Genomic DNA, 22,833 nt, shown 5'->3' with positions numbered 1-22,833 from the left:
CGGAGGACACAGCTGATCTTTGCCAAGCAGCCAGTGAATCGACAAGAGCGGTGCTATTCTAGACCTGCTTTGGAGACGGAACGAGGGCATGAAATCACCAAGTTCGTTACCACAGGATGTTGGAGAGGCCAAGTATGTAAATGGTTGGAGAGGAACGAAGTCTGTCAGTGGAGGTAGATCCATTAGGGCTATTAAGGTACTTCCGTCCGGATGCAAACCCTTTCTCAGGAAGTCCCCAAGCTGCCAGCCAGCAGCTGGGCGGGACACTGGGAAGCACATCTTGTTTCTCCTGCTCTTCCCGTGAGTAGCGTTACAGAAGAGTCAGCCATGGAAAAATACCCGGGGGAGGTTCAGCAGCTGAAAAGGAAAGAAAAAGAAGCAAAACTCCTTGCTGAGGGTTTCAGTATTGAAGGGGGTTGGAGCAGTTAGCGAGGGCAAGCTTTAAGGTGTGAAACTGCCAGGGGTCCCTGTGGGATGGAGGATGGCCCAGAACTCGGCCCCTGAGCGGCCGGCGTGTGAAGCAGGAGGGGAAGAAAGCTGGCAAGAAAAGGAGACAAACAGCCTGCTGCTGGGACAAGGGAGGGCTGCCAAAAACCCAGCGGGGCCAGGCCCGGGGAGCCCAGCCAGGGTGAGCGGCACAGGGCTCCCAGCCGTGGGTGGGACGAGGGGCCACGGGGGCCAGGCAGGCCGGGGGGGCAGCGGTGCTGGGAGGGGACAGAGGGACAGGGAGCTGGACCCCAGCCACCCGCAGGGCCCTGGCCAGCAGCGGTGCTGAGCTCGGGGCAGGGGACACCCCAACACTGGGGTGACATAGGCAGGGGGACCCCCCTTGCTCCAAGGTGACCCTCCCCGAGATGGGCAGGGCAGGGCCATCCCCATCCTCGGGGGTAACCAGGGCAGGGCACCCCCATCCCTGGGGTGACTGGGGCAGGGGCCACCTCCCTTCCTGGACGCACTGGGACAAGGGACACCCTTCCCCAGGTCACCAGGACAGGGGACCCCCGGGGCAGGGCCCCCCCCCCTTTCCCCCCAGGTGACCGGGACCGGGGATATCCCACCCCGGGCGGGCACGGGAACAGGGACGCGCCCTCCCCGAGGAGAGGCGGGCGGTGGGACCTCCGTGCCGGAGCTGAGCGGGGATCCCGTCGGGGGTGAGCGGCCCGGGGGCGGTGCCCATCCCGGCCGGGGCCCGGGGGCGATCCCCGCCCGCCCCGCCCCGCCCCGGCCCGCTCCCGCCCGGCCCCGCCGCCGGCCCGCCCTCGGCCCGGGGCTGCGGGGGCAGCGCTGCCCGGCGCCGCGGTGCAGCCCAGAGCCGCCGGGCCCGGGACGGCGGCCCCGCGCTGGGGCCCGGCTGCAGCCCAGACGCCCGGCCGGGAAGGTGAGGGGCGGCGGGGGCGGGACGGGACGGGACGGCGAGGTCCGGCCGGCAGCGGCGGCTCCGGCCCCGGGAGCGGCTCCGGCGGCGGGGCGGGGGCTCGTCCCGGTGGCGGTGTCTCGCCGCCGCCCGGGGCCCGCTGAGGGGCCGCTCCGGAGCCCCCCGCGGCCGCCACCGCGGCGGGGTGGGGCGGCCCCGGCATCTCCCGTCTCGGGGGGCTCCGCCCGGGCGGCCCCGGGAGTGCTGGGGAGGGGCCGGGGCCGGGGCCGGCGGCTCCGGGCCGTCGGGGCCGGGCTGGGCCGCCCATCCCGGCTGGCGGCCGCAGGGAGTCCCCCGGGGGGTCTCCTGGGCTGGGGGCGAGCACCCCAACGTGCGGGGGCTCCCCGGGGCGCTGGGGACCTGCAAGGGTGGGGGTGCCGGTGGGCTCCCCGAGGTGTTGGGGGTGCTGTGGAGCACCCAAGGATACAGGACAGGGCTGGGGGTGTTCAGGCTTCCTGGGGTACTGGGGACCTAGAGGGTTGGGGTGCTGTGGGCACCCCGGGGTGCTGGACACCCGCAGGGCTGGGCTTGTGGCAGGGCACCCGGGGCTGCTGCAGGCCCCTCCGGGGTGCTGGAGGGCACATGGAGTGCTGCGGGGTTCGGGCTGCTCCCTGCACGCACATGGGGAACCCGGGGCTGTGCCCGGCGACAGTGCCTGTGCGCCCTGGGTGTGAATTTAACTATTTCATCCCCGAGCACCTCCCGGCAGCAGGGCGATCCCAGGCCATCGGGGCTTGTCACCAACTCGGTGTGTTGTCACCAGCCCCGAGGGAATCGGGGAGGTGTTTGTGGAAAGTGTTGGGGGGCAGCTCTGGCGAGGGTGCAGGACAAGTGGTAGATGTTTTCTAGTGGAGATACAGGAGCCCTGTAGGGCTACAGGGGTGTGATGGGGCACCTGGAGCTGCTCCCCGTGTGAGTCCGTCTGCGTACGGACCGTGCGCCTGTTGTCCAGGTGTTGTGTGAGCTCGGGGAGGTCCCCGAGGTGCTGGAGTGGGTGCAGAGCTTGAGCAGCCCCCACGGCCTCCCAACCAACCAGGCCGACAGTGACGACAACTCCAGAAATAACAGCCCAACCCTGAAATTAGGCTGTTGAGAAGATCGAAGCGTTTCCCTTTCCCTGGCTGGGTCAGCCCCGGCACACCCACCCGCACGGCATCCGGCTCCTCCGGGAGCAGCCCCAGCCTGGACGACAGGGCCAAGGCGGCCTGGGCGAGCGGGCGCGGGGACAGCAGGTGACACGGAGCACGGGCCATCCCGTACAGCCCCGGGGACAGGGATGGGGCTGGGTCGGGTGGCCGGGATGAGCCCTGGATACCTCCTGTCCGCACCCAGCCTGCAGCACCAGCGAGCGGTGCCGCAGGTGACGGGCACCGTGACGGGTGGCTCCGTGCGAGGAGCCCGAATCCCAGCAGGTCGCTGGCAGCCGAGGAAGCCGTGTGCTTGCTCAGTGGTTTCCCTTTAATTTTGGAACAGCCTCAGCCCTGAGTTTCGGGGCTTATCGCCTGCACACAGCTTCGAGGGAAGCGTGCCTGGCCGAGATAAATCAAGTCGTGCTGGCCAGGGCTGCTCTGGACTCTGTTCTTCTCACATTCCTCATGACCTCAGTATTCTGGCTCGGGAGGAGAGCTGGGGAGAGCCCTCCCTGTCCAGCCCCGGCCATGCCGTTGGAGTGGCTTGGGCTGCACAGCAGTGCATGGCCGAGCCCCACTCATGCCCCTGACAAGGGAAAGGGCCCAAAGGAGTCCAGAGCTTTAAAAACAGCTCCCCCAGGTCAGTCCCCTGCCAACCTGGTGTCCTGGGGACCCAGAGTGGGGATCGCCCTATGAACCACAAGGCTGGGGGGCCCAGGGTGCTGGTGGGGGCCGCAGCCTGGGTTCTGGACAGTACCTGAGCTGTGCCGAGGTGCCCAGGCTGCCCCATCCCTGACAAGGTTTTTTACTGTAATTGAGCAGAGCAGCTCCAGTTTTGGCCCCAAGTTTCCTGTGTTGGTGTCCGTATGACAGCAAGAGGGGGAAATAGAGGTGTGAGCCCAGGTAGCCCTGGCTCCGTGGGGACGACTGGGTCCTGCACATCCTCCTCTTGCGGTGAGCCTCCCCAGCAGCACTTCATTTTGTACCATCTTGGTTTTCTGTAGAAATACCAGGGCTAGGAACTCTTTCATGTCTTCTGAAGGAAGCAGAGATTGTGTGGGGTTCCCCTGCCTCTGGCACCCAGGGGTCCCTGTGCCCAGCCCCGGCAGCACCAAGCTCCGGTGCTCAGGGGAGTGGCTGAAGTTGCTGAAAATCAGCCTTTGCCACTGAAGTGGCCGACACGGTCTTCCCCGTCGGGACTTCAGTCCAGGTGGAGGGCGGCTTCTCTTTGAACCGGTGCCACGGTGATGGCAGCTGGCTGGGGACAAGGCTGGCTTTGTGCGATCAGGCTCAGCAGGTGCCGGCAGTGGCTGGGCCGTGGGTGCGGGGACTTAACCCTCTCGCCGCTGCTGTGCCAGGGCCGTCTGCCTCCATTGCTCGTCCTTGCCGGCTCAAATCCAGCCTGCCACTCGCCACTGGCAGCCCAGGGGCAGTTTGCACGTCATGGGGATCCTATGGAGGTTGGCACATCGCGGGGTCCCCAGCGCAATTAGCATGTGGTTAAGAGCCTGCAGGTCTGGCCTGGCCCTTTGTTTCAGAGCTGAGTGAAGGCAGAAGCTGCTGCCCTGGGTGTAGCCCATCCTGTTGGACCAAAAGTAATGGGTGCCGAGAGCTGCAGTGGAGCTGTGGGAGAATCTTCTCCGGCTTTGGGGGCGCAGTCACACACGACAGCAGGCGCTGGCATTGGCTGAAGGGGCAGGACGAGGTGCCAGGGGGACGAGCGGAGGTGGCTTTTCTTGGCACAGCCCCAGGCAGGACAATACCCGGCCGGGCGGCGGAAGGGAGCTGCCGGCCACTTCCCTCGAGGAAATGCACCCGCTGGCTCTGGCTCCTGTTGCTCTCCCTCTTCCTCCCGTTTGATTTACGGTGTGTGCAGAGCTCGGCGGGAAGTTTGTCCTGGCCCTGGTGCTGTTTAATTACCTGCAGTGAGGGCCGTGCAGAGGAGGAAGCCGGCTGCTTCCCGGGGCGAGAGGAATTAGATGAGGTGGGGGATGCACAGACCCTTTTAGACACGAAGCCGGTGGCAGGGGAATGGTGGGGTGTCAGCATGGGGCTGGGATGTTCCCAAGGGATGCAGAAGGGGTGCCGGCATAAAGCTGGAATGATCGCAAAGGAGGTGGAAGTTGGGATGTGCCTCAGCTGTGGGTGGGTTGGGAGAGGAGTGGGAGAGCCCCAGGACCCATCCCGGTGACTGGTGGGGAGTGTCTCATCTGTGCCCGGCTGGGCTCAACCCCCTGACCCACTGCACTGGGGATGGGGGGGGCTGCCCCATCGCCTGGGTGCCCAGCCTGGGCCTGGTCCAGCGCTGCCTGCGCCGTGGCTGCTCCTCCAGCTTGGGCAGTTGAATGGTCAGGGCAAGCCATGGGCCAGCAACTGCTGGGGCTGGGGCTGGGGAGCGGCGGGCGGCATCGTGGTGGGCAGCGGGGGTGGCCAGGCTGTCACGTCGTCTCCGAGCGGGGCTGTGTGACAGCGGTGGCCACAGCACCTCTGCTAGAACAGTCTGTATCCTCCGGCTGTCACGGGCTGGGGATCTGGGGATGGGTGCGGGGGGTTCTCCACAACCAAGGCTGCATCCCACGCTCTTCTCTGGGCAGCACTGAGCCTCAGCTTCCCTTAGGGCTGTGTCTGAGCTGCCTCTCCTCTGCGGCATGCCTCCTCCCCTGCTTTCTTCCGAAAATAGCCCGGTGCCAAATGCTTTGCCCTCCGACAGCTGCACAGCCCCGGGGCCACCTGCGCCCCGTGGGCAGGGCCACTATGTCCCCACCACGCAGGGACCCCGCGGTCCATGGAGGGTGATGCCATGTGATGGCAGTGGGTGCTCCCGGGGTGCTGTTTGCCCCCATCCTGGTCCCACCAGGAGCATTTCCCACCTGGGCCCCAGCACCCAGATGCTGCCAGATGTTGTGGCAGGTCCCAGCTGAATGCTCACAGCTGGCAGCACCCCCAGCCCTGAGGTCACCCCTGGACCACAGCCGCATCCCGCTGGCTCTCCTCCAGTGTGCCCGTGCCTGGATCCTGGGAAAACCAGGCTCCCATTTCATTCCCCTCCACCTCTCACCATGCCTTATCCTGCATTAGCGACAGGGAAAAGCATTTGGGTCCCTCCTGGGGTCACCATCCCCCCTGAGGCAGGGATGGGCAGCGCAGGGCACCCCAGCCCTGCTCAACCCTGGGCGCCAAGGATGCTCATCACACCCAGCGACTGATGGGTGCTGGCAGCTGCCTGCGGTCCCGTGGCTTTGCAAAAGCATTGATTCCCTTTATCCAAAGCAAATATCTCTGCTGAGAATTGAACCCATAAAGGCTGCAGCCTCTTTTTTTTTTTTTTTTTTCCCAGCCCACTCCTCCCGTGTGGCCGAGCTCTGACTCATGACTCTGCACCCTCAGAGCTGGCAGCACCGCTGCCGCAGCGGTCCCAGCCCAGGCTGCGAAACATTCCTTAAATGTACAAACAATCCCCGGCCCCGCAGGCAGCGCCGCACTTGCCTGCCCAGCCGCCAGCTCCAGCTTCAGGCCTGTGGCACCAGGGCTGGAGGGAGGCGAGGGGAGCCTGATGGATAGCAGGGGGTGGCTGCGGGGTGCTCCCTGGGCAGGGGGCAGTGGCCTGTGGCCGTGTGGGGCTCACCAGGCCCCGGTTTGCTGGGTTTCAGTGGACGTGGCCTCGTTGTTGTTGCAGGTTGATGATCGCCTGGTCAGCAGCACCCCAGGGAGAAGATGGCTCAGCCGGCACCCCTGAACCAGAACCTCCCAGGTAAAGGGACCAGAGGTTGTCACCAGGCAGGGACAGCAGAAAGAGTGTGAGGGGAGTGGCAGGGCTGAGCTGTCCCATCTCAGTGGGTTTCCTCACCCCAGCACCGACCCTGGCACAGAGCAGGTGCCCTGTGACACCCAAGGGTGCCAGGGACAGGCCATCCGCTGGGCCCACTGCCAGCAGTGTCATGGCCGGGAGGGGGGCTGCAGGTGGCAAATCCCAGTATAACCCAGTTGGAAAAGCCTTCCTGTTTGACCAGGTCCCTGCCTCACTGTCCCTGCTTCTCTTGCAGATCTCGGGGGCCCGTTCTTATACCGGGACCAGGACAATGGGGAGAAGAGCTCATATTCAGTGGAAACCCCCTACGGCTTCCTGCTGGACCTGGATTTCCTGAAATACGTTGATGACATCGAAAGTGGCCAAACGCTCAAGAAAGTGCCTCTTCCTCGCAGGGCCAAAGGGGCCCGGCAGCCGCCCAGCACCCTGCGCAGCCCCAGCAGCCACGCCAGCGCCTGGACCTCCACCGAGTCCCTCGCCTCCACGGCCAGCGAGGAGGGCAGGACCGCACTGCTGCTGTCCCCGCACGGCCGGGCACCCCTGGAGTCCCCGAGCAAGCCAACCTCCCACCCTGTCTCGCCACCGCCGCCAGTGCGGCTGCTCCCACCTCCCACCCGCAAGTGCCTCGTGCGAAACCCACGGGTGGAGACAACCTTGCTGGAGACGAGCAGGCGGCTGGAGCAGGAGCAGGGCCGTTTGCAGGAGATGGGTGGTCTCTCCCGCGGTGGCCCGGTGGGCACCCAGAGTCAGCCGCACCCCTGGGTGCCGGTGGGTGCTGAGGGCCAGGTGGGCTGGGGACGGGCGAGCCCCGGCAGCTCGGGGCGCAGCACGCCGGCGGCGGGGCTCAGCGCGGCCCCGCTGCAGCACGTGCGGGAGCAGATGGCCGCAGCCCTGCGACAGCTCCGGGACCTGGAGGAGCAGGTGAAAACCATCCCCCTCCTGGAGACACAGATCTGTGAGCTGAAGAGGGAGAAGGCGAAGCTGATGGAGAAGCTGTCGGAGTCTGGCGAGGCTTTCGGGCACCCCCCTGGCTCCGAGGCGGTGGCAGGGAGCGAGGAACCGCCCCGAGTGGGGCCGGAGAGCGAAGCGGAGCCAACAAAGGGCCGAGTGAGCAAGATCGCGGAGCTGAGGAAGCTGACGGAGAAGCTGTCCGTGCCGGAGCGGGGTGTCAGGGCTTGGCCAGGCAGGAGTCCCAGAGCCACCGAGAGGCCGTGCCGCTCCGTGGCAGTGGGCGAGGACCGGGCCATGACCGATGCTGTCTTCTACTACCGGTCACAGCAGGAGGCCAGTGACATGCCAGGCAGAGCCAGGGAGTGCAGGGATGCAGCTGTCTGGGTGCTGGAGTCCTCCCTGGGGCTGGCAAGCGAGACGGAGCATGAGCTGGGGCTGCTGCAGCAGACAGTGGGGCACCAGAAGGAGGTGATCGCCCTGATGGAGGGGCACCTGCGGGAGGCCACGCGGGAGCTGGAGGAGCTGCGGCTGGAAGTGTGCGCCCGCCGGCCCCGCGGGTGGGTGGACAAGGAGGTGACGGCCAAGCCGCAGGTGGCCGAGGCGCTGGTGGAGGCGGCCGTGGCCACACAGAGCCGGGCAGCCGGTGACCCCCCGGAGATGGCAGAGGCAGGCGTGGAGTGCTGCCCGACGACGGCCTGTGTCGGAGTGGGCTGCCGCCCCGACGGGCGGGATGTGGCGGTCGGACCCGATTCGGCTGCCAGGTGCGAAGACAAAGGCAGCCAAACTGATGTGGGCAGCACCGTCCCGGCGGGCGAGGAGACAGAGCCCGGTGCCGGCCATGCCCCGAGCAGCCCCTCGGCGGAGGATGCAGGAGAAATGGGGGGGATGTGCCAGGGCAGCTTGGTCCCTGGAGCAGCCACGCCAGAGGTGACACAGAGCAGCCAGGACCCATCCCCAGCACGGGATGGTGGAGCTGCCCCAAGCCCTGCAGCCAGTGAGTCAGCGCCGGAGGTGACACCAGGGTCTGGGTTGGGACGTTCCAGGGGAAAGGGAGAGCGTGGCCCTGATGGGGACAGCACCTGCAGGGCCAACACTACCTGTGTGACAGCAGCTGCCTGTGCTCTGCCCGTGTCCCTCTCGTGCCTGCACTGGGGTCTGGCGGGTTTGGGGTGCCCAGACAGCGCCAGGGGGAGGTTCCTGCTCTCTGGCCCCTGACACCCATCTCTCTACCCCCAGGAGCCCTGAAGTCCATCATGAAGAAGCGGGACGGTCCCCCCCGGAGAGAGGCTGAGGGCAGCAAGAAGAGCTTGCAGTTTGTGGGCGTGCTGAACGGGGAGTACGTGCTGAGGGGCTCCTGCCACCCCCCTGGGCCAGCCCCAGCCCCCAGCATCCCTGCCCTGGGCTGGGAGCAGTGGCAGTGGGGGTGCCTGGAGGGGACCTGCCAGGTGCCGTGTTGCCACTGAGCATCCTCCCTCTGTGCAGGTATGAGAGCACATCCAGTGAGGAGGAGGAGGACGAGGAGGAGGAAGGAGACAGCTCCTCCGAGAAGGTTTCGCCCGACAGCTCTGACAGCGAGGAGCAGGGGGACACCGAAACCTCAGACGAGGAGGCTGGGGAGGGCGAGCATGAGCCGGGACAAGAGCATGAGGGGGCCAGCGTGACCCTGCCGGAGCCACCCGAGGTGAAGGAGAAGTAAGTGCCAGTGGGGAAGGCTTCCTCACCCTGCACAGCTGAGAGCCACGGGCTGGCACTGGCCCTGCCGACTAGAGTGCAGCCGATGGGAAAAACATCTTCAGCTCCTGCAGAAACCATTTGGCAGGAAAAAAAATCCTTCCAGCTTCTTGGGTCTGCTAAGGAAAGGATGAGCCCAAGGTCCCAGATGCCTCTTTGGTGGAGAAGATAGTTTGGAGGGGGACAAAACCACCAACAGCCCTTAATGGCATTTTTCAACAAAAGAAAAAATTTAGCCTAAAAATGGATAAATATGCCTGAGCATGTCCGTATAAGGCTTGGTTCAGCCAGGGTTTGCAGAGGCTGAAGCTGCCAGGGTGCAACCACCAGCCTGGACGTTGCACCATGGGGAGCGCGTGGAGGCTTGCAGGCACTGTGGAGAGGAGCAAAACCTCTGCAGGGGCCTCGGGGTGCCCCTTGCTGGCACAGTTTTGGTGGGGTGATGCAGCCCCACAGACGCCCTCTGCTCTCCCCAGGTTCGAGCTGAGCCCAAGGATGCGGGAGGCCTGCCTCATCGTCAAGACCCATCTGGGCCACCCCAGTGCCACCAAGAGCAAAGATGTGGTGAGTGGGGTGCTGCGGGTGGGACAGCTCACCCAGCCCCTGCCGGGCTCTTCCCCTGGCGCTGGCCCTCCCCAGAGATGGGCCAGCAAAGCCCAGTTTAACACCCTCCCCCAAAACACAGCCCATTGCTGCAGGCTTTGTCCCAGATACCCCCAAAACCTGTGTGGACTCATCTTGGGGCCATCCCAGCATGGTTTTGGGGTTTCAGGGTCCTGCCTTCGCCCCATCCCCTCTGGAGCAGGGTTTCTGCTCCACGCCAGCCGTGGGGGAGGGAGGTGCTGAGAGGCAGCAGGGGTGTGGGGCCCTGCAGAGCCTTGGCGGGGTGGGGGGAGCCGTGACCCTCCTGCTCAGCCCCACTCACTGCCCGCAGCTCACCAGCAGCAGCCTGGTCCTGCAGGAGTGGTTCCGTCTGTCCAGCCAGAAGTCGTCCATCCCCGACGTGGTTGCCAACCACCTCCTGGCCTTTGCCGAGGTCTCACCGGCTCTCCTAGCCCATGTGGTGAACCTGGCAGATGGGAACGGCAACACAGCCCTGCACTACAGCGTCTCCCACTCCAACTTCCACATCGTGCAGCTGCTGCTGGACACGGGTCAGTGCCCCCCACCCATAGAAACATCCCTCTGCCACCATCCCACTCTGTACCCCGGGTCACGTCCTGGCCATGCCAGGCATGGGGAGAAGGTACCGGCAGCAGAGGGGCAGGGAGAGCTGCCCTGGGCTGTGTCTAGGCATAGGTGGGGGGGGTTGGGCAGCCACCCCAGCCCTTGGGGAGCCCAGATTTGATGGGGGGACCCATCAGCAGGTGTGTGCCCGTGAGGCTGTGGGATGGCTCACAGGAGCCAGGCGCGTGGCTCGGTCCGTGCCTCCCACGAGCCCTGCAGCACCCTGAGGCCCCCTGCTCTGCCCATCCCCCCAGAGGTCTGTAACGTGGACCACCAGAACAAAGCTGGGTACACAGCTCTCATGCTGGCAGCGCTGGCGGCCGTTGAGCAGGAGGATGACATGAACGTGGTCAGGAGGCTCTTCAGCATGGGCAACGTCAATGCCAAGGCCAGCCAGGTTGGTGTGGGCTGGGGACTACCACGTCCTGACCCTCTCCCCCCACCGGCAAGCAGCTGCCAGGGCCACACTCAGCTCCTCCAAGAGCTGGACTGTGGCTCCAAAAGCTGGAGGGGCCAGTATGTGGGGAGGGCTCCTCAGAGACCGTGTGGGCACTGGGGATGGCAGCGGTCCCTCGCTTGCTCACTGGGGTGGCACGGCCGGGGCAGGAGCAGCCTGGCAGCGTCCCCTGCGTTGCAGGCTGGCCAGACAGCACTGATGCTGGCCGTCAGCCACGGCCGGCAGGAGATGGTGGAAGCCCTGCTTGCCTGCGGAGCCGACGTGAACCTGCAGGACGAGGAGGGCTCGACCGCACTGATGTGTGCCTGCGAGCACGGCCGTGTGGAGACGGTGAAGCTGCTGCTGGCTCAGCCCACCTGCAACATCTCCATCGTGGACAGCGTAAGCCTTTGCCACTTGCCCGCCCCATGTCCTGTCCCCAGACTTCTTCCCAAGTGCTCTCCCTCCCTATTTAGGATGGTAACAACGCCGTCGCCATCGCGCTGGAGGCTGGCCACAGCAACATCGCTGTGCTCCTCTACGCCCACCTCAACGGCACAAAGGCACAGCTGCCCGTGAGTACTGCAGCCCCCCCAGCTCCTGCCACCTGCCCTGTCCCACACAAGGGCCAAGGGGGTGGCACCGTGCCACTGGCACAGTGGGCAGGTGGCCCTGTGGGGAGGGCACAGGGCTGTGAGGCAGATGAAGCTCCCCAGGAAGCGTCTGCAGGGCCGAGAGCGGAGCATCCCAGGTGCCACACGCTCGGTGCTTCTTTAGAAGCGGGGAACGAGCCTGGCTGGCCATGATCAGGAGTCACTGGAGGGGTCTCTGGTTACATGTCATGGCTCTGCTCTCTCTGCAGCAGGGGACACCACTGACAGCCACGAAGAGCCCTGGGAGCCCAAAGGAACCAAATTAGAGTGACCTTGGGATCCAGCTAGGGGCCAGCTGGCCACCATCAGCACCCAGCTGTAATTCATGTCCCCTTGCCTGCCACTCCTTTGTGTGCTGAATCACTCTCTGCAGCTGCAGATGCTTCAATCCTCCTGTCAATAGAGCAGGCACCATCCCTGGGCCTCACTCGCCCGTCTCCACTGCTGGAAGCAGCCTGTGCTCGGCCACCTTGCTCCACCAAGTGACAGAGGAGCCAAGCATCAAGTGACCTCAGGGTGGGGAAGGCTGCGAGTGGAAGCCGGCCCCATCAGCACTGCTCCCCGCCATGAGCTGCACCACCTTGGAGCCCTCTGCAAGTTGTTAACTCACTGAACAGCAGAAAACAAACCCAGCAGAAACAGCACCTGATTTCTGCTCTCTCAGCCAAGGCCTGGCAGCTCTGAGAAAGCAGTGGAGGCGGGGAGCGGGGCTGCAGGAGGGCAAGCGTCAGCTCCTGGAGCCTGTGGTGCTGTGTGGTGCTACAGTGCTCAGCAGGAGAGTCCTGCCCAGTGACAGAAGAGGGGACACGAACCACCTGGTTAATGCTGCCTCAGATGCAGGCTGGCAGCACTTCCAGACTGAAATACTTGCCCTTCTTTTCTGGCATTTCGTTTCCTAGTTGATAGCTGAATTTTTTTCTAGCACATGCACACAAAGCAAAAAAAATTATATTAGTCAAAGGATAGAGTTCAACGTGAAATCACTCAGTGATCTGATTTGGTCAATGTGAGCAAAACTTCTGGACACTCAGGGCTGCAGCCAAGCTGACAGAAGGGGGCTAAGAGCCATGAACACATTGAGGGTCTGAGACTGCTCAGCCAATACCCACACAGGGAGCAGGGACCTTCTCCCAGGGGAAAGACAGCAATTGCCTCCTAAATATTTCCCATCTTAAAACAGTCTCAGAGCCACTGACTGTGAAGGCAGCTGGAGCCCACAACCCACGTCCCTCTCTGCCCACTTTCCTTCCCAAAGGGGAAGAGAGCAGCTGAGAATAGCTCCAGGAAAAAAAAAAAGCAGCAAGAAGAGCTCAGAGAGCACCTAGGGCCTGTGGAGATGGACACGTATGTCAGATGTGTGTGTGTCTGTGTGAGTGTGTGTGCGCTAGGCAGGGTGGGAACAGAGAAGGTAAGGACCGAGGACTGGAAGGAAAGTAAAAGGCTTTTGCATGTGAAGCCAGCTCCATGCTGAATACTTCACAGAGGTAACGTGTGTCACAGCCCGTTTCTGCTCCTTGGCCCAGCCTCCCCCACCGTCACTCTTGCCCCCCCTCCCCAGGCCTGGTCTGAGCCATACTGCAAGCTGGGAAATGCTCCCCAAGAAACTTGTTCTGGGCAACATGCTGCTGCGCTCGCAGCGGGCCTGTTTCAGCTTTGCACTGAAGTTAATACACGACGCTCACAGCCACTCTAGTACACTACTCTGTATGTACTCCGTACTCACTGCTTTGGTCTCACAGGTTTGTTTACTGATATTTTAATAGCGATGCTTATTTTAAGATATAAATAAAATTTAAAGTAAAATTATTTTGAAATATTACAGTGACCATCAGCAGTCTCCTGCCTCCTTGTCTGGCTCAAGATAAAACCCCCAGAACAGCTTCAGCAGAGGGACAGCCCGGCACAGCCCTCGCCCTGAGCAGGTGTTTGCACATTTCCATTCATTCCCTGCAAGTTTATGAACTGGCTGCTGGTTTTCTTCCAGCTGAACTGGCCCAGTCGGGTACCACAGTGAGTTCTGGCATGTTTTGCTTCACAGGACCAAGCGGATGCTGGGACCAGACATAGCCCTTCACCGCCCTTGGTTCACCCTGTGCTCTGATACTGAGGTGCATTATTAAAGGGCAATCAGCAGACAGAGTGGGGATGTGAAGTCAACCTCCCTCCTCACATGGCCGAGGGCCACGCTGACCCCACAGGGATATTCGGGAAGGGCTACAGCTGTTCTGAGCCACCCGAACTACAAGTTTATCTCTGGCCACCAACTCACAGCTGATGCCTCCTGTTTCAGTCACTCAGCACAGCCAGAGCTGGCAGCCACCAGAGCAAACGCTCCCTGGTCACTGCTAAAGCTGTGCAGGGAACAAAGCAGAGAAATAAATTCTGAGGTGGACTTCTTGAACTTGCTAGTTCCCAAGAGCTCTGCTGTGTCACACAAATCAGGGGAGTGTGGACTCACCTGATGCTGTGGAACGCCACCAAAGAATCAAGAACTAGATAAAGCAACAGCATGAGTCCATACTGACAAGGGCTTTCTCCAGAGCACAAAATCACCTCAGGCCACCCATCAGCTGAGCAGGGCACAACCGACACCCACAGGAGGATAAAAAACCCCACCAACACTCAACACAAGATCTAACAGCAATCCTCACTACCTGCCTAAATTCAGCAACTTGAACATCTATTCCAGAAGGGCTCTCAGCTTTAAGATACTCAAACCCTCAATCCAACCTGCCACTGAGGTGCCTTAATCAAGTACAGGACATCAGAGACCACAGGATCAGGAGCTGGAGACCCAGCTCGGTTCAAACACACCACAAACCACTATCACTGTGTTACCAGGTGGAAATACCAGTACTTAAAAACCAGTCCTTGAACAGTGACAGCCTTCAGGCTCATTCCTTATCCTTTCAGCCTTACTTTTTATAATAGCCAAACCCAATAAATATTTCTACCTGGCTGTATGGTGGAAGGGAAAGCTGGGAAAGAAAATAAGTGAAACTGATTTACTAACTCCTGTAAGGGGGGAGAGACAAGCACTCACTCTCTGTGGATGACTGCCAGGGAAGACAGCAAGTAGGTGTATTTATAGAATATCTTACTGGGGACTGAAAGACAGAAGCAGCAAGCTGTTGCTTTGCAAGCTGGTACAAAGATTGACTTTCAAATTGTAATTAAATTCTACAAAAGTGCAGGAAGTTTAGTAGCACCACTCTACGGACTACATACAGAAAAATGCTTACCAGAAGGGTCGGGATAAGGTTGCTGTAATCAAAACGGAATTACTTCTGTGGTGACAGGTTAATAAAAACGCAAGAACACAGGCATATTATAAAGGCATTATGTGTATCCCCAGTAATAAGCCGGGTGTTGTTTTGTCCTTCGGCTGAACCCAACAACGAAAGGCAAATACCTTAAGTACTGAGAAAAAACAGACGGCTCACACATTCAGTGAGACCCAGGCAAGGGACTACTAGAAAAACCCTTTATTGCAGGAACACACCGCCACGCTCCTCCCCACCCGCAGCCGATGTCTGGCCGAGGGGACGCCGCGCGGCTCCCCCGCCTGGCCCAGAGCAGCGGGGGCCGCGCCGGTTCCGCCACGGCGGGCTCCGGGAGCGCAGGGAGGCCGCGCCATGGCCGATCGCTCCGCGGCGCGGCGGCCCCGGGCTCAGCGCAGCCGCCGGGCCTCGCGTTCGGATTCGAGCAGGGTGAGGACGTCGCCTTCGCGCACCGGCCCCTTCACGTTGCGGATGATGGAGCGGCTCGTGTCATCCATGAACTCCACACGCACCTGCGGGGCCACACGGCGTCAGACAGGCCCAGGCCCGGCCGCACCGCTCCGCGCCCAGGCCCGACCCCTCACCTGCGTGCACTGTCCCTGCGAGCCGGTCCGGCCCAGCACCTTTGTCACCTGCGGGGACAGAGCAAAGGGTCAGCCCCGGTCCCGGTTTTACTCCCTCCCGCCGAGCCCCGGTGCCGGTGTCCCCACCCTGGCCAGCTTGATGGGCTGCACGCGGCTCGTGTCCATGGCGGCTCCGGAAGAGGGAAGGGGGCGTGGCCACGCGGCGCCATTTTCTATAGCGCCAAGTCTCGCGAGACCCAGCGTGCCCCGCGCGCGCCCGGCCCCTCCCTGTCCTTCACCACAGCGGCGACCAAGATGGCGACGGCCACTCGCCTCATCCAGCGCTTCCGTAACTTCATGGCGGGGGTAAGGGTGGTTTTGGCCCCCAGCACCGCCAAAGGGACCGGGCGCTGCGCTCCCCGCGGGCCGCTGCCCTGCGCCGGCGGCGCAGGGCAGCGGCCCGCGGGGAGCGCAGCGCCCGGCGTCGTGTGAGACGCTCTCGCTTTGCCTTGCAGCGAGACCTCCAGGCCAAACTCTCGCTGCGCTACACGGAGATATCCAAGAGGTGCCGGCAGGGCGGGCTGGGCTGTGGGGCTCGGTGCGAGCGCTGAGGCTCGGCGGCAGACGCTGATATTGCGGAACCGTTCTCTTGTCTAGAAGCCAACCGCCGCCTCGGCTCCCGGTGGGCCCCAGTCACAAGTTCGCCGATAATTATTACTGCAGCCGGGATGGACGCCGAGAGTCTTTCCCGCCTATCGTGGTTGTGACGGCGCACAAAACCCTCCCTGCGGGGGCTCAAGCTGGCGGGTAGGTCTGACCTGGTCTGTCCTGCAGCGTTGGTTCGAGTTTGAGCCGGGTTTAAGCCTTGGTTTAGGCCAGAAACGCAGAACTGTTCCAGTAATTGGATTTCACAGGTTGGTAGAAGAATGCCGGATGAATTCTTTGTGTCTGTATCTCTTGAATAAGTGAGGTGGCTGGGAGTTGACTTAACAAACCGCTCTAGCAGTAATAAAACCTCTCATGATTAAATCTGACTCTGATGCTCACACTGTTACTAAAGCCTCTTTCTCTTCCTTTCTTTTCCCCAGTTCAGGCTCTGAAGGGACAACAGCTGAGAAGAAACCGGTGACACCAGGACCAGTGCTTAAGAAGTGGGAAATTTCAAAAGACCAGCCTTATTTGTGAGAAATAAATATGAGGAGGCTGGATGTGCAGGTCACAATTTGTTACAAAGCAGCACTGTAATGAGGAGCCCTGCAGTGGATTTTGCTACAGTGATGCTGCACAGAACTTGTCCTAGCTGCTGATGCATGACTAATAAATGTATTAAAGCTGTAATTACTTCCCTCGTTCTGTCTGCTCTATTTGAATTATCCAAATTACTCTTTAATATTGTTTTGGCTGTAGGATTTCCTTGAGGGAAAGAAACATAGTACAGGCATTTGAGCTGAGGCTGAGCGGATTTTTAAGTGACAGCTGAGACGCTGCTTAAGGACAGACCTGAATGAAACACACCCTCGCCAAAAACGCCCCGATGCTCTGATTTTGCAGGAAGACACATGAGTTAAGTAGCCTCTGGTACTCTTACTACAAGTGCCCAGTATCCCAGTCAGGCTGCCCTGCTGCCGCTACACACTTTTCAGATGCTAAGCAGTCTAGTCCAGTCCCTCCCTCATGACAGTAGGTCACCTGGGCTCACACTGTGGTGACCTTGTGTTACCTGGGAGCTACGCTGATGATTTTTCAGGTTTTTTAGTGAACGCTGGAGATTGTGCCCATTCCCCGGTGCTGTTGGATGGTGCTGGAGAAGTGTCGATGTAGTTGTGCTGATCCTGTCGTATGCCCGCGGCAGGTTTATCCCACTGCCTCAAGGAAAAGGCTTAAAGAGCTGCAGAGAGAAGCAGGTAGGGATGCAGGTGCAGCTCAGCTCGGCGGTGCTGACGTGAGCGGGGAAGGCTCCCTCCGAGGAACCACCTTGCCTGAGCAGGGCTGCCCTCCTGCGACGGGTGGGGTGGGGGTGAGGCGGCCCCTGAAACAAAGAGCTTCACAGTCAGGATTGAGTACAACTGTTCAGCAGGGATTCTGTTTTGCAGCGCTGGGGATCACTCCACCACCAGTGCTGCACTCACAAAACTAATATACACAACATACATAATGCATTAAATTTCTTAGCAAAAGAAGTGTTATGCTAATGGTGGTTTAGAATTCATTTACATAGTCTGAGCATGCGTTGTAAAAATAGAGTGAGGGTCTTCTCCCCTCCTTAGGGGTCCCCACAGCCTTTCTCACACCGTCCCTCAGTGAACTTCAGGTTTCCTGTGTCCATCTCTGGTCACAGAGCGACCTCACCGCTCCTTCAGCTCCTGTTTGTTCCAAGCAGGTTCGTTTAGACCAACTTTCAGCATTTCTCTTCACACTGGCGTCTTCTTAAACACTTGTTTCCTTTAGGTTCCTGCTATTGGGGATGTACTCGGGGAGTTTTTTTTCAGACTGTCCAAGGTCTGTCTTTACTAGGCAAGGAGTTAAAGGTTTCAAAACATCTTATAAGTGGGTAATGACCGCAGAGGGTAGCCAGGAGAAAGTATAAATTAAATTATACGCATTACAGTAAAATACAGGAAAAAAAAATAAAAGCTGGTAAAACACAAGTGATGTCTAACAATAAAACTAAATGCCTTATTCTGCAGGTACATTAGCAATTTCAAGAACACTTGTAGCAGCCCCCCTTCACCCCGCCGCGGGCGGGGCCTGTTCCCCGCGGAGCCCCGCCCCCCCAGGCCGCGGCCATCGCTCCCCCCCGCCCTCACCGGCGGGGCCGGGGGCGGGGCCTCCTCAAGGGCACGCGCCTGCGCCCCGCCCCGCCGGGCGTCCCATTGGTGGAGCTCAGGCCCGTGCGCATGCGCCCTACCCGAGCGCGGCCGGCTTTATGGGGGGGGCGGCGGCGGCGCGTCCTTCGGCTGGGGCACGCGGTATGGCGCGGCTGCCGGGGCCGCTCCCGGTGCTGGTGCTGCCGCTCCCGGTGCTGCTGCTGCTGCTGCCGCTCCCGGTGCTGCTGCTGCCGCCGCCGCCTCCGTCAGAGAACGGTGAGTGGGGGGGCGGGCCCGGCCGCGCCGCTGCTCCGTGGTGCCTATTGGCTCCCCGCACACGCCCTTCGCTCTCATTGGCTGGCTCCCCTCCGCGCGGGTCCCCGGGCCGGTGTCGGGGTTCCGGCGCCTCCTCACCCCCCGCCCGCCCCCCGCAGCCTCCCTGCCCGGTTGCCCCCCGAGGCAGTTCCAGTGCGAGCCCGGCACCCCGTGCTTCCCCTTGGAGTGGCGCTGCGATGGGCACCCCGACTGCGACGACGAGCGGGACGAGTTGGGCTGCGGGATGCTGCACCCGCCGGAGCCGAGTTCTGACGGCGCTTGGGTGACCCCGCCGTGGAGCTCGGCGGTGCTGCCCACCGGCAGCGCAGGTACGGGCCTGCGGCCCTTTCGCTCGGCCGGGAGGGGCGGGGGTGCGGGGAGCGGCGGGCTGAGCCGGCGGGACGCGGCGCCAGAGCCCCGGCTGGCGGCGGCCGCGCTCAGGATGATACACCAGATCAAAGCGTTTAACCTCCGCCGTTTCTGGCCTCTCCGAGGCGGTTATCACCATCGCAGATTACTTTGGGCAGAGGAAGTGCTGTAGGGTCGGCCCTACCCTTCCTCCTGTGGAGACGGCGTTTAAACACCGCAGGGCTCCCTCGGGAAGTACCTTTGAAGTACCTTCTTCCAGAACATGCAATTCTGGCGGCTTCCTCCCAACCAGCCAGTGTCACTGGAGTCTCTGTTCACCCTTCCGAGCTCCTCTGATCTCTAGGGAATGGGCACGCCGAAGGGAAAAGGGAGGGGGAAGCACTTCTGGGCCGTGCGGGCAGGATCAGAGCAGCAGACGCCGGTATCTGTCACACTGAAGGGTGTGTCTGCATCCCCAGGACTCTGTCTGCTGCTTTGCTCCGAGATGCTCTGGAGCTTCCTTTGTCACAGAACTGCTGGCTGTCTGAGGTGCTTCAAAGTGCTGTTCCGGCTTCCCTGACCCCAGGGGTTTCTGTGGCGTCTAGGAGCTGAAGCGGGGTGGATGTGGAGAGGAGGGGTATTACTGCAGGCGTGAGAGACTGTATGTGGATTTGATGCCTGTGCCAGTTCACTTGGTAGGGGGGGAGATGAGCTGTGTGCTGATTGTACCTGGGGCTTGCAAGTGCCACGAGGAGAGGTTAGAGTGCTGCAGCTACAGCTGGGAAATTTCCCAGCTTTCGCTTTTATGCATTTCCAGTAGGACTGTTTTTTTCCTCTGATGCGGGCTAGTCACAGTAATGGCAGATAAGGTTTTGCTTAAATTGAAAAAGGCCTGTTGTTGCTCTTGAGGTGAACTGGGAATGCAGCCGGATTTGGATTCGAGACTGCTTTGAATGCTGGCCGTAAGGTGAGTTGGAAGCCTGATGCACTTCTTGCTGCTTCCTCACAGAGGCTTCAGCTACGCCTGTGCCTGGGGGCTCTGTGCCATCGAGCAGTCAAGGCCGTGTGTGGATCTTGATTATTGCAGGTATGTGAGACTCAGACCACTCTGGTCTTGGTCCTGGCTTCAGCTATAAATTGAGCATCCTGATGGAGTTAATTCTAGACCTGTATTGGTAGCTACTTTTGCTGGGCTGGGAGGGCTAGGGGAGGCCTTAACCACAGCTTAATCATTCCTCTGACTCAGGCATGCTATGTCCTTGGAAAGGCCGTTCCATGCAATCTGGCACTAACTCACCTCCTCTCTCTGTCCCTTGTCCTTGAGGGAAGCTGCTGCTCTCTAGCTGTTGGCTAATGCAGTTGAGCGGCAGAGCCCAGTACTAATGTCCAGACTGTGCTTGTGCACTCTCTAGCGCTCCTGAGCATCCTTGTAGCTGTGGGTTCTCTTGCTGTGTGGGGCCTGTCCAAAGCAAAAAGCAGATCTGACATCTTCAGTCTTGAAAATGCATCCAGGGAACAGCTGATGCCTGATAAGAGCCAGATAGGCTCATTTCTTGGAAGGGTAAGTTTCTTGTACCCCATGTGCTCCATATGCATGAGAGAGAAATGCTTTCTTATCCTGTGTTTCTACCCTCTAGAGCTTTCCCCTCTGGGCATAGTTTTTCCCAGCTGTTCTTGCTGCTGGTCAGCCACATGCTTGGGATTTCAGTCTGCCCTGAAGCAGTGGAACTCTCCCCTTACCAGAACTCTCCCCTTACCTTCCTTCCTCACAGTCAGGCTTGAAGGCTCTTGCATGGCTGCAGGGGTCGTTGCACAGCCTAACCTGAGGAGATACTGGCTTCTTCTGATAGTGATGTGCTGGTCTCTGTCCTTCCTCTGCTGCTAAGGACACTGAGCACTCATGCTAACATACTCATCTGCTGGTGTGGGTTGTTTTCCTCCACTCTGCACAAACTGAAGTCAAACCAGGTTTTTGCTCAAAGGACTGTCAATAACTGGGTGTTTTTCTGTTCTTGTAACAGGGATCTTTGCCATGAGGTGATAAGATGGGAGTAGCCTGGTCTCCCTCCTGCTCACCACAGAGACTGACTGAATTGGACATAAGCTCTCCGATCTGGGTTGTTACACTGGAATAACAAAAGGATGCTCCCCGTGGAAATGGGTGTTAGATTGTGGGACTGCTTTGGCTCTGGAGATAGCACAAGGCCTTCTCTGCTGCTGTGAAATCACCCCTCACAAAGGTGGTAGAAATGTCTTCATTGTTCTTACCTCCAGGGGTTGTTAATGCTGATTCTCACCAGTGTGGCCTTGGACCCAAAGGTTTTATTCTCCATGCAATGACAGGTTCTAGGTGCTATTCAACTGTTTTCTTCCACTTCCAGCCAAGATACTTTTTTCACCTACCCCATTTTTCCCCCTGGATTTTGTCAGGGAATAGGGGCTTTTCCATGCGGTTCAGTAGGAGCTCACTGGCTCTGCACAGACCAGACATACACTCCATGTTGGCTCTAGTGCTTTGATGCTGCTCGGTCCAGTGTACAGGAAGCTTTGACTGACAGGTCAACTGCAGGGGTGAAGGTTGAAAAGCTTCCTGTCTGCTCTGGCTTTGCTGCGCTGACAGCGGGGGGCAAGCGGCGTCTCAGCACCCTCCCTTCAGGCGAGGGCCTCTGCCCTTTGCAGAACTGCTCTGTGGAAAGCAGTGAGCTCTGCATGTTGCTTCTCTAACACCGTTAATGGTGTCGTCCTTAAAACTGTTCTGCCATGAGTGGTGTCCCTCAAGGGTCTGTACTGGGACCGGTGCTGTTCAGTATCTTCATCAGTGGCCTTATAGTGGGATCGAGTGCACCCTCAGCAAGTTTGGGGGTGACACCGAGCTGGGCGGTGCGGTTGATTCCCTTGGGGGGGAGGGGATGCCACCCAGGGGGACCTTCACGCTGGAGGAGTGGGCTCAGGTGAACCTCATGATGTTCAATAAGGACAAGTGTGAGGTCCTGCACCTTGGTTGGGGCAATCTCTGGAGAAGAGAAAGCTCTGGGGAGACTTTGCAATATATAGAGGGGGCATGTAAGAAAGGTGGAGAGGGACTTTATACCAAGGCCTCTTGGTGACAGGGCAAGGAGTAACGGTTTTAAACTGAAAGAGGGCAGATTTAGATTAGATACTAGGAAGAAATTCCTCCCTGTGAGGGGGGTGAGGCCCTGGCAGAGGTTGCCCAGAGAAGCTGTGGCTGCCTCCTCCCTGGAACGGTTCAAGGTCAGGCTGGACGGGGCTTTGGGCAACCTGGGCTAGTGGAAGGTGTCCCTGCCTTGACAGGGGGTGGGACTGGATAGTCTTTAAGGTCCCTTTCAACCCAAACCATTCTGTGTTTCTACGAGGTTTTAAGTGTGTGGCTTTTTTTTTTTCTCTCAGCTTTAAATAACTCGTGTCTGGGATCAAACCCTGTGTGCACTGCGACACATGTAGCTCTTCTGAGCAGTTCAGTGCTGTACACTCTTCAGAACTGGCAGCTGGGGAGGACATTACTGACCAGGGCCTCTAGTTCAGTGTTGGCCACAGACTCCTTGCACAAGTGTTCACTAAGTGCACAAAAGATAGAAAGCTGCTGCCTTGGCTGCTGATCTCTGTGCCTTAAAGGTGAGAACTTGGCTTGCCAAGCAGACACCAGTCATCAGCCTTGGAGCAGGAGTCTTTTACTCCTGGACACTGTGAGTGTGCTGCTCTACCCCACAGGAGAAACTTCTCCACGTGGTGTGAGGTGCTGAGTTCTTCCAGTGCCACCGGTTTTAGTGCCAAGAGGTCATTGCAAGGGAGCACACAATCTTGCTTCTGTTTCCATAGGGACAAGCGGAGCTAGGTGTTGGAGAACAACGCGCGAGAATAAAGAACTTGAAACTAATGAGTTCTGGATTTTCCGTTTTTCTTGGATTTGTGCATTTGCTTGAATTCTGTAGCTGGGAGGCTGGGGGCTGTATCACCTTTGGTTTGTCATATCCTGGGAAAGAGAACTTGGGGTGGGTGGGCGGGCTGGTGTGGGCAGAGAGGGAAAGCAAGTGCTGCTGTGCCTGAAGTGGCTCCAGCACACACCAGCTGTAACAGAAAGCACGAATTGCAGGGAGCAGAGTGGGTGGAGACAAGAGAAAGAGCAGGTGCTGGCTGGGCAAGGTGCTGGT

At 60.1% G+C, this 22,833-nt stretch overlaps 4 protein-coding genes across 7 annotated transcripts; 3 read left to right on the top strand and 1 right to left on the bottom strand.

The window, feature by feature from the left end:
* The first annotated feature begins 1,244 nt into the window (after nt 1-1,244).
* KANK3 (KN motif and ankyrin repeat domains 3) lies at nt 1,245-14,719 on the top strand. Of its 3 annotated transcripts, XR_012635255.1 has the most exons (12): nt 1,245-1,378; nt 6,221-6,295; nt 6,588-8,297; nt 8,540-8,639; nt 8,786-8,995; nt 9,511-9,598; nt 9,969-10,188; nt 10,516-10,658; nt 10,899-11,099; nt 11,174-11,272; nt 13,173-13,272; nt 13,389-14,719. XR_012635255.1 is itself a non-coding variant. In XM_074928242.1 (11 exons), exons 2-11 carry the CDS (start codon nt 6,259-6,261, stop codon nt 11,614-11,616), a joined length of 2,862 nt encoding a protein of 953 aa, XP_074784343.1. In that variant the 5' UTR covers nt 1,245-1,378; nt 6,221-6,258; the 3' UTR covers nt 11,617-13,156. The 3 variants fall into 3 exon arrangements, 2 of the variants coding, with proteins under 2 accessions (XP_074784343.1, XP_074784342.1); XM_074928242.1 differs by lacking the exons at nt 13,173-13,272; nt 13,389-14,719 and adding an exon at nt 11,563-13,156; XM_074928241.1 differs by lacking the exons at nt 13,173-13,272; nt 13,389-14,719 and adding an exon at nt 11,560-13,156.
* A 101-nt stretch (nt 14,720-14,820) lies between these two features.
* Nucleotides 14,821-15,448, bottom strand: RPS28 (ribosomal protein S28). Its single transcript, XM_074928246.1, has 3 exons — nt 15,342-15,448; nt 15,216-15,263; nt 14,821-15,143 (listed from the first exon to the last, which is right to left on the bottom strand). Exons 1-3 carry the CDS (start codon nt 15,378-15,380, stop codon nt 15,021-15,023), a joined length of 210 nt encoding a protein of 69 aa, XP_074784347.1. The 5' UTR covers nt 15,381-15,448; the 3' UTR covers nt 14,821-15,020.
* Nucleotides 15,449-15,452: 4 nt separating this feature from the next.
* Nucleotides 15,453-16,536, top strand: NDUFA7 (NADH:ubiquinone oxidoreductase subunit A7). Its single transcript, XM_074928245.1, has 4 exons — nt 15,453-15,560; nt 15,710-15,759; nt 15,852-16,001; nt 16,283-16,536. Exons 1-4 carry the CDS (start codon nt 15,510-15,512, stop codon nt 16,377-16,379), a joined length of 348 nt encoding a protein of 115 aa, XP_074784346.1. The 5' UTR covers nt 15,453-15,509; the 3' UTR covers nt 16,380-16,536.
* Nucleotides 16,537-16,627: 91 nt separating this feature from the next.
* On the top strand, nt 16,628-22,559 carry CD320 (CD320 molecule). Of its 2 annotated transcripts, XM_074928243.1 has the most exons (5): nt 16,628-18,277; nt 18,436-18,645; nt 19,674-19,751; nt 20,077-20,225; nt 20,686-22,559. In XM_074928243.1, exons 1-5 carry the CDS (start codon nt 17,866-17,868, stop codon nt 20,698-20,700), a joined length of 864 nt encoding a protein of 287 aa, XP_074784344.1. In that variant the 5' UTR covers nt 16,628-17,865; the 3' UTR covers nt 20,701-22,559. The 2 variants fall into 2 exon arrangements, with proteins under 2 accessions (XP_074784344.1, XP_074784345.1); XM_074928244.1 differs by lacking the exon at nt 20,077-20,225.
* Nucleotides 22,560-22,833: the final 274 nt, after the last annotated feature.

Source organism: Athene noctua, chromosome 27 (assembly GCF_965140245.1).
Source record: "Athene noctua chromosome 27, bAthNoc1.hap1.1, whole genome shotgun sequence".
In the NCBI taxonomy this organism is placed as follows: domain Eukaryota; kingdom Metazoa; phylum Chordata; class Aves; order Strigiformes; family Strigidae; genus Athene; species Athene noctua.
This window is presented reverse-complemented; position numbering and strand designations above follow the sequence as displayed.